The following is a 10,370-nucleotide window of genomic DNA, read 5'->3' on the forward strand; positions in this document are numbered from 1 at the left end:
CAAGTGTGAAAGAAGAGCTGTACTAAAAATACCACATGAGAATATTGCTATATTGTACTTCAACTTCCACTACAGTAACAAGTTTTGTGACTTGTCCTCAACTTTTCTCCTCTTCCAGCAAGGCCAGGTATCGAAAATGTAAAAATCTGTAAACCTGGTCAAATGAAATGTGTGGTTGTTTTTTTTTTTTTTTGTTTTTGTTTACTTCTGTCTTACCAGCATAAAAATGTATAATTTGAAATGCATATTTGCAAGGAAGAATGCTTTGAAATTCATCTCTATTCGTAGTCATCACATTGAAGACTAATGAAGTTTTAAAATGATTTCACTTGATCAATTGGTACTCAAGACAACTGTAAATAATACAAAGTTTGCTATTTAACTGTAGGTTTAAGCATTTGTCTTGTTTGTATATATGGAATTTTATTTAAAAAATCTTAGTTTTTTTGTTATTTTTGGTATTTTTTTTACTTTTTTTTTTTTGAAAGTTATTTTTTTTTAGGAACGATGTCTGCTCCAGGTTGTGAACATCTAAGATCAGTGCATAGTTACCGTAGCCTTCCTGTTGAAATGCATCCGCACTCCTTTGATTCTGGTCTTGTTCTCCGTGAGCAAAATTGCAATATAAACCGGAGATCACAGAATCGATACTTTGATAACTTGAATGGGTAAGACGAGATTCATCACTATTCATGTCTGCTGCCCATTAAAAGCATTACTTTGCATATTAATCTATATTTAATGAATGATACATGATCATCTAGGTATCCAACACCTTTTGTAGCCCACCTCCAAAATGTAACTTTATTTGCAAGATTCTTTTGTTTCTAAATTGCCCATTAAATTGTCTGCAGTTGTTTATAAGCCTACATATTATCATTTTTTTTTTTTTTTTTTATTGTTCTAGTGGTGCCATATGGATCTATCATGTTTAAGTAGTGATGCCCTTTGTCCTCTACTGAGGGGCTTCTGAAATTAAGGACTGTGCTTACACTGTTAATCCTGACATCTATCCTGCTGGGTACCCTTTTTTGTTCTGGGTCAAGAGTACCATCTTCTCTATGAAATTATGTATTACTTCAGTATTTCCTGTGGAATTTGCGGCCATAACATATTCGAATAAGGAAAATGGGCACATTTTGTTACCAGTGACTTCTCGTGTGAAAAATGCTTCTGGTATTTTAAACTTGGGCTACTCCATATGGTTCTAAACTACAACTCCCAAGATTCTGAGAGTTGTAGGCAGGGCCGGACTGGGAGAAACCTTTAGCGTGGGCAGTTAAAGGCAGAGAAGCCTACTATGAGAGGCGGGGCCAGAAATGGTGTGTGTTATGCCCCTCCAGAGCATCCAGTGCTCTGCGGTGGAGTTGATGTCCTGTGTTGTCTGGTGTGTGGGTTTTTTGTGTGTGTGTTTTTTTTTATATTGTCTTTGCTGTCCTAAATAGTGGGATACCAGACCACAAAAGTGGATCTGTGCCGTTAGTGTGTTGTATGTGTTTGGAAGTTGCATGCACACTTGCATGTGTATAGAGGAGAGAGTGTGTGTGTGTGTGTGTGTGTTTCTGGGCTGTAAAGTACATGTTTTTGCATGTTTATAGGGCGTGTAGAGTGTGTGTGTGTGTGTGTGTGTGTGGGGGGGGGGGGGGGGCATTGGGGGTGTTGAGTGCATGTAAGGGCTGTATTTGTGTGTGTGTGTATCTAGGAGCTTTAGGGGGTATAAAGTGTGTGTGTGTGTGTGTGTGTGTGTGTGTATATAGGGGATATACAGTGTATGTAAATGCACCAGGGATTTGTGTGTGTGTGTGTATATAAGTGGTATAGGGGGTGTGATAAGAGTGTAGTGTATGTTTTGGGAGGCATAGAATGTGTTCTGTGTGTGTGTGTGCTGGGGGTGTAGTGTGTTTATAGCTTGCATAGGGTGCAAGTAGTGTATTTTGTGTGTGTATGTATATAAGATATAGGATAGTGGCTTAATTTAAATATATATATATATATATATATATATATATATATATATATATATATATATATATATATATATAAAAAACGAATCTTGCACTCCACCTGTTCAGTAGTTCAATGCCCGGTGCTTGTCAGCCAAAATATACAGCAATTTCCAAAGATAGCACTCCAGGGTCTTGATAAAAAATAACTTTTATTTTCCTTGCTAAAACGACAAAGTGTCAACGTTTCAGCCTGATCCCCTCAGGCTTTCGTCAGGACATGTCAGGACAAGGAAAATAAGTTATTTTTTATCAAGACCCTGGAGTGCTATCTTTGGAAATTGCTGTATATATATATATATATATATATATATATATATATATATATATATTCTATATCACATTTGACTTCCTCCCCGGCCTCCTTTTTATTGCCTTACACGGGAGAGGGAGCATGTTGATCCCTGGTGATTTCAGTGTGCTGGTAATTTGGTCCATATTGGAGGTCGCAAAAGGGAGACTGTGAGGCTGCCTGGCCTACACAGGGGGTGTCCGGCTCAATTCTTCCCTTCTGTACCCATGAAGGGGCAGTTCTGCCTCGTAGTGCAAGTGATGCCTTGCATGGGATGGCAGGGGGACGGCAGGGGAGATCCTTTAAAGCTATCTGCCGACTTAGGCCATTGCTGCCCACTGGGTGTTTGCCCAACTGCCAGTCCAGGCCTGGTTGTAGGCCATCAATATCTGGGGGCAGAGTTTGAGGTTCCTGCTTTAGAGCTGTAATCCAGTAAGAAATTGTCTTCAATAATTCATTAATGAGAAACTGCTTTAGTCCCCTGAGAAAGTAAACTTGCTAAACTCCTTGGCTCACGGCGAGCACATGTTAACTTTTAAAGAGATTTTAAAATGTGGCCCTATGCATAACCCATACCCTTTTATTTGGTGTCTTACTCTCTTGCAGTGTTTAAGTCTAGTCAAGAGTTAATGGTGTCTGTATTATTAAAGTACATTTGACTCACTCTCCTTTTTATGGACCACCACAGGATCTTGTCTGTTATTACTTGATAGCTTGGTAACCTAATTTCTGACCTCAACGAAAAGAACAAATTCCTCTTCCTCATTGGAAATCAATTGTTTTAGTCCCTACAGAATTGGCCAAACGCATCGTAACTGGATATGGATTGTTGGGTATATTGAATAGTTTTCAGCCGCCATCTTTAGCAGGAAAATATCAATATAATGTATCATACCTACTTCCAGTAATGGTTTCAGTGACATTTTGAGTCATTTTTAACACTCTAGTTTCTGTAGTCCTTTCCATCTGTGGCATTCTACTATAATGCTTGCTAAAAATATATACCCAAAGTGAATATTTGACTGTATTTTTATATTATATGTAAACCTTTTTCGTTTCGAGTTCAACTTAATAAAAATTAAAAGTAAAAAAGAAATCAGAATTTACCTAAAGCAGATGTACACGTACAAATTTGGATTCAGCCTCTGTAAAACAGGTCCTGGCGAACGGTGTATGTTCCCTTTGTATGTCACAGGTAGAACTGTGTAGTTCTCAGGGATCCTTAGTTGCTGACTGTGCTACTTTGACAGTTTCATAGACCTTTTTACAAATGTTATTGAACTTAAGTTTCTTAGTAACTGTTTGTTCAGACCATAACTGTATCCACAGGACTATTTTAGGATGTTGAATTCAGCAACTAAAATTATTCGGTCCAGATCTACACAAGCTAGACAATTCCATTTTCCCGTTCCACTCCCCTCCCCCACCCTCTCCTTATTTATTTATTATTTTTAAATTTGATTTATTCACGGAATACTAAATTATAGTGAATTGGAAATGTCTTGTCAATATTTGCATTTGACCATTTGTATAAACTTAAAATTATCTAATTGTTTTTAGTTTAGAATAAACCCCAAATAATTAAATTTAAGAAACCAGTGAGTGTCTCTCTTTGGAATTTCCTTAAAATCCGTCTTTCCTTTCTTTTATGCAGATGTTGTTGTTGTTGTTGTTTTAAAGCTTGAAAATGTTTAACCATACAGCAATATTGGAGAGATACACAGACAATTTTTATAGTGTTTAAGAGGTGTTGACCATCCCTAGGCAACAAGAAAGTAATGAACATGTCTTAAGTTAGAGGTCATTAAGGCCAGGTGGCCATTGTTTTGGACATAAGACATGAACAACTTTCTCTTTGGCAGAATGAACAAGGTGCACAAAAGAAACAAAGCTAACCTGCATGTCTTTAATGCTTCTACCATACCCCAAGGCCTTCTCCTGCCTCATAATCCATCTTTGAGGGCACCTCCCTAGAATGCACAAAGCTTTGTGTTCCTCTAGGTCCATTTCAAAGGTTTATGCAGGCATACAATGGTAAAGTCAGAAAAAATGCAGTCAAAACTGCACTCATATTATTTGTGAAGTTGTATTCTGTTTGAAGAAAGCTGGAGTGCAAGAGTCTCTTTATACCTAGTAAATCAGTAAGATGTGAGTTCTATACCCAAATCTATACTAATTAGGTGAGTGGAGCGCTATATAGAAATAAGAAAATACACTTACCCTAAAGAGGGTGTTGAACTTAGGCGTACAGTAAGTACATATAAAACTATATATAGTGTAAATCCATGAAAATAATGAAATAAAACGTGTATCATACATGTGTCAACTCCAGAAACAAGATAGAAGGAAGAATTATCTAGTATAATACATTCTAATACACAAACCTAAAATGCTGGTGGTTCTGCTCGCCTTTTTTTCAGAGCCAATAAGATCTGGCTCTGAGTTGTAGACCTAGGTGCCTATAGAGGAGGCACCTTCCCTTCTTTAGCAACAAGTAGTGGATAAAGCCAGTAGGACTGTATAAATGTATTAAACTTTAAATTATAAAATTCAACAAATGAATAGTAAAATATAATGAAGATAAAGTTAAAAGCAAATGTTCAAAATGTGGCTTATAGTAGAGACGCGTTTCGCCCACACCCAGTGGGCCTTTTTCACTAGGCATATAATTTCCTTCCAATCGTGCTGCTTTTAAATATTCCCGGTCTAGGATCCTATGGGAGAACAAGAGAAAACACAAATTATGGATCAAATGTGTATATATGTATATCGTTGGAATATGAGATTGGCAATGTCTCTAATAGGTCAAAAAATCTATTTACTTTAAAGAGATCATACTGAATTGGATGTAAAATAGAAATACAAAAAAATATAATATTCAAATTTTATATTGGGGGGAAATTAGGGGGGTTAATATATTATTAGTGACATTCTCAATCTAGGTATTACAGAAGTTTTCTTAACGTGCATAATATTGATGATCAATTATCATTCCCCTCTTCTAGCACCATCAAATAGTTATTAAAGGTATATAGTTTGAATAGAAATTTTTTTGGGGTTGTAGTATAAGTTAAATAAAGTGGCATATTTCAAAATCACTGTTAAATACTTCCAGGTGGTCTTAAGTTGAAAATCCACTTCATCTCGCTCTGCCCCATCTTTCTAGTCAAGTCTTCCCCTCTCCAATTGGTTTTTACTAACTGAATACCTGTGAAACTCAATTTTTGGGGGGATCTTGATTGTGTTTTTGCTTAAAATGAAGTGCAAGACTTTTTTTTTTTCAAATCCGTTCATTATATTCCTTATATGTTCTTGTATACAGATTTGAAGGGGCCTACATAGCCAAATCCACAGGTACATTCTATCAGATAAATAACTCTTGAATGGCAAGTAATTAAGTCTTTAGTAGTATAATTATTTTGTTTTTGTTGTGGGTTATAACATTTTTATTTTTTCAAAATTATTTTTTTGCTTCGTGTGTTTTTGCAGGACAGTCTCTTCATATTATTCTCTAATCCCTGTAGGAGTTTCTGTGATGTGACTGAAACACTGGATGATGACTCCTATGAAGGTGACAGTGGGATCCCTGATATGACACTTGTGCAGAAGATTGTGAGCCAGGTGGAGTTCTATCTCTCGGATGAGAACTTGTCTCGTGATGCTTTTCTGCTCAAACATGTGCAGAAGAATAAAATGGGTTATGTCAGCATAAAACTACTCACCTCCTTTAAGAAGGTCAGTGCTAATGTATGAAGGTCAAAATGGCAATACATCTGTTACATTTGTCTGACCTCTCTAAAAAGGACCAGATTGGCTCACTGGGAAAAATCCCAGTTGGCTGTCCTTTGGGTCAGTCTGAAGGTTCAGTGAGTGAAGCCTGACTAGTGTAAGAAACTGGCCAGGAAGGGAGATTTCCTTAGATATCCCAGCAATTATTGTTCTACAGTGGGCTCCCTGGCACCTTACTTGATCAATCTAGGTTCCATGGCCGACAACATGATTGCTATGTGCACCTTGTAGCACAGACATTTTGAGCTGCTCCTTCATATCCCTTTAAATGATGTTCGGTGCTGGGAAGTGATGTCACTCTAGCTTTGACATCAATACGTGATAGAACCGATAGAAGTGATAAACTTCCCTCTGAACTCCAAGGATGAGTCTCTGTTCCAGCTCTCTTAAGACCAATCTCTCTCTCTGTGTAGATACCCTCTGTAGTGTTTAACAAATTCTCAGTATTAGTGTACCCTTCAAAGTATTTTTCTTTATTTTTTTTGATCTTGCCAATCCTCATGTCCCTCTTGTAAAGAAGCATGGCCATAAAATATGAACTCCTTTTTATGACACTTGAAATAATGAGATGCCTAACTAAACCTGCTCTGCCCCCCCTTTTCTTTGATTTCCCACAATCATACAGTTAAATATAAGATATGCAAAATTATGACCATTTTTAGACTTCTTGAAGTGGTCTGGGTGTAGTGTCCCTGTCCCTTTAGCCCTGCAATGTGAAACATTGCAGTTTTAGAGAAACTGCAGGGTTTACATTGCGGGATTAAAACTGAATCTAGTGGCTGTCTACCAGTTTAACCCCATGAAACAATGCTGGACATCCTCACGCTGTGCATGAAGTCTAGATTCTTGAAAAACCTCATCGGAAACCACTTATGCTTCCCTATGGTGAAGGCCTAAAGTGCGTGTGGCACTTGCCGCTCATGCATGTTGGGTTTCTCGGTAGAGAAGGATCCCGATCCAGCAATGATGGACATTGACACAGAAATCAGGTGAGTGTTTACAGGGGTATTAAACCTTTTATTTGCGGGGGGGGGGGGGGGGGGGAGGAGGGGGTAGACTGGACAGTTGTTGCAGAGGGACACGATTGTGTTAGGAATACAGTTTTGTATTAGAAATTCCAGTTAACTGATATACCAGTAACCCCTTGGCTTTTTAACACTTTCCCTCTTTTAAATGCAAAGTCGATGAGATCTGCTACTCCTAGAAGAGTTAGCGGGAATAAGAGGTGCAAATGCATGAAAACTTGCTACACACTACTGTCTTTTTATTTTTTATTTTTTATTTTTTTTAATGGGTGGCAATCCAACAACTAACTCAATGGAAAGCTCTTCCAATGTACAACTCTATAGAACGGCCTATGTATCCCCCCCTCCCCCCCCCCCCCAAAAAAAGTCATGAAGGTTAATTATGCCTGAAATAGGGTTGAACAAGTATGTAGCTAAAATTGGCACACACAAGCTACATATAACCATTATCAAGTGACTTTGTGTTAAGAAAAAGAAGCCAAACCAGCTTTAGTATAGAACTTGATTCAAGAAACATTTTATTGTTGCATAGTTGGGCCCCCCTCTGACTTATCTTTTTATATATATATATTTTTTTTTTTTTATAGTCTCTTGATAAATGTTTAATCTTGGTTAACTAGAGAGGGGAAAAAATTGCTTAAATGATTTCCAATTTTATCTCTATATATGAGAAAATTCTTTCCCGACTACAAAAAATGGCAATCTGATTTCCCCTGAGAGAGATCCTAAAAGGATTTAAATTAATTGACCATGATCTTAACCATTTTCTAAAACACAAGGGCATACACCCCCTCCCTCCCCAGGGCTTTGAAGATCTGCACTCTATCAAAACCATACAACATGTTTCAAACTGGCTTTTAAATTTCAATGACCTACTGTGAAGAAACCTTTAGTATGGCAAAATTCTCTTTACAGTGGCCTTAAGGGATGAATTTGAGTTGTATTTTAAATATTTAATTAAATGTTAATATAAAATTGTGCATCTCGTATAGTAAAAATGGGAAGGCATTTATAAGAATTTATGGACCCACAAAATCAAAATTATTTAACGATTTGGAGTCTTCTCGTTACAGACCCTTTATTGAATTAATTAAATAAAAAAAACTTTATATAATTTATTTTCTTTTATTTTTTTAAATTTGTAGCACAAAGGAGTCGTACAAACTGTTAAATTAACACTATAGCAGAATAGTAAAAGCTGGTAGGTCACAGAATCAAAGCTAAATAGGACTGACACTAAAAATATGGCTGGAAAAGCATTGCTCTATCATGGAAACAACATCAACAAAAATCTGTTCCGCTAGGGCAGTCATGTCATAAAGGGAGGTTAGGAGGAGCTCCTAGAGAGACACAGAAAATATTAATTACAAGTATAAATATTTAGATAAAAGGGTTCTAGCAGGTGGGCATATGTAAAGGCAAAGCAAATCAGAGAAACCATTATTCTGTGCAACAGAAAACTACTATAAAATTTTTTTGAGCCATTAATCGAAGTTCAAAACCCGCCAACTTCTACCAACATTCTGCGGGTCCAGATCTCGAGTAAAAAAAACAAACTGTAAAAAAATAACGTGGGAGGTGTCCACATTTGTTCTGAATCTTGAAAAATGATGTGAGAAGATCTCTAAACACATCTGTCAATTCGAACAATGTGCCCATCACATTTTTAGTACAAGCTTATTTTGTTTCACCTGTATGTAGACCTATTAAATACCACCCCAATTCAGGCCATCTTTCTCCACCCACATCTTTCCTTTTTTTAAAACGATTATGGGCATACACACATTTTTACTGATTTGGGACTATTTATGTTACAGGTGAAGAATCTTGCACGTGATTGGAGAAAAACATTATATGCTCTGCAGTTTTCAGAAATTCTTGAGGTTAATGAGGAGGAGACAAAAGTGAGAAGAAAAACGCCAATTCCAGATACTCTTTTAGGACTACCTCCCACTAAACTACTTCTAGCTTGGAATTTTAGCGATTCTGAGCAAAGACCTTCTATATGCCACCAGACCTTCATGGAGATTGTCACAGCTCTATTTGCACCATATGGGGTTATAACATCTGTTCGTATTTTGAAACCAGGTAAAGAGGTACCTTGTTATGTTAAAAAGTATATATCCAGGTACACTGAACTGACTACCAAAAAAAGTGCTCTTGTAGAATTTGAGAACTTGGAAGGGGCCCGTAAAGCCCTTGAGGCATATTGCATGGATCAACACTCAGTTAGTGATTCTTTAAAAGTGATACCAGTAAGTAGTCGTGGCATACGCAAAAATAGTGGGATGGAATCTGATGAAATTGAAGACTCTTATTTGCCTAGCAAGAAGGTGGCAAAGAAGCAAAATAGAGTCTCGGAAAGACTTCAGTATGCCATGGAAGACATAACATTTTACAGTTCATCTGAGTCAGACAGCACACCTGCTTCTCCTGTATCGACACCCCGTTACCTCTCCACTTCAAACCTCACAAGCCCAAATTTATCGCTTAAGCCACTTGCTTTCAGTAGTCCTCGATCCAGTCCACTGCTGGTACGTAAAAACTTCTCCCAGCCTTACCATACTAATCCCTCTCCATTGGCTACTGAGCTCATGAATGGTGGTTGTTTCAGTCCTGCTACAAGCCCAGAAATGTGCCGCAGGATAACCGAATATTCTTTGGACAGTGGTATTGGATCTTATAGTCCTTGGGTGCAAAGACGCAGAGCTGCTGCCCACAACCTGCGCATAGACAACAAGTCTTTACCCTGCAGCCCTCTAGCAGTGAAATCTGCTGCTTCAAGTGGCCTTCCCAGTGGAGTACTTCGTCTGCCACGAGGTCCGGATGGAAGTAAAGGCTTTCACAACAGCATTGGCCGTGGAAAGCTAGTGTTAAGACACTAAAAGACGTTCTGATGCAGCTTTTTATATGAATGTTATAGAACATACATACTCTGCTTATAGAAAGTTGCAGATTACAGATCACTTGGCTTCACATATTTGGTGTTTAATATAGAAGTACACTTTTCAATGTCTATCCAGTGCCCCTTTAGATTTATGTGATAGATTTGGGTTGTAAGAGGGTTAAAAAAAAAAAAAAAAAAAAAAAAGTAGTCTTCACTTTAATTTGGCGGTGTGGTGTGTGTGTGTTTTAATTTTTTTTATTTTTTTTGTTCAACCAAAAGAATACGTCCAACGATTAAGCCAAATATATTCTTGAACAAGGAAACCTTTTTCTATGGCCTATATGGGAACTTTGTCTTCTCGGCTTACAACTGCC

The 10,370-nt window shown here is 37.5% G+C and overlaps 1 protein-coding gene across 1 annotated transcript; it reads left to right on the top strand.

The window, feature by feature from the left end:
- Positions 1-499: 499 nt before the first annotated feature.
- On the top strand, positions 500-9,994 carry LOC134610381 (la-related protein 6-like). Its single transcript, XM_063453333.1, has 3 exons — positions 500-668; positions 5,820-6,030; positions 8,927-9,994. The coding sequence occupies exons 1-3, from the start codon at positions 508-510 to the stop codon at positions 9,992-9,994; spliced, it is 1,440 nt and encodes a 479-aa protein (XP_063309403.1). The 5' UTR covers positions 500-507.
- The last annotated feature ends 376 nt before the right edge of the window (positions 9,995-10,370 follow it).

This window comes from Pelobates fuscus, chromosome 5 (genome assembly GCF_036172605.1).
Source record: "Pelobates fuscus isolate aPelFus1 chromosome 5, aPelFus1.pri, whole genome shotgun sequence".
Classification (NCBI taxonomy): Eukaryota; Metazoa; Chordata; class Amphibia; order Anura; family Pelobatidae; genus Pelobates; species Pelobates fuscus.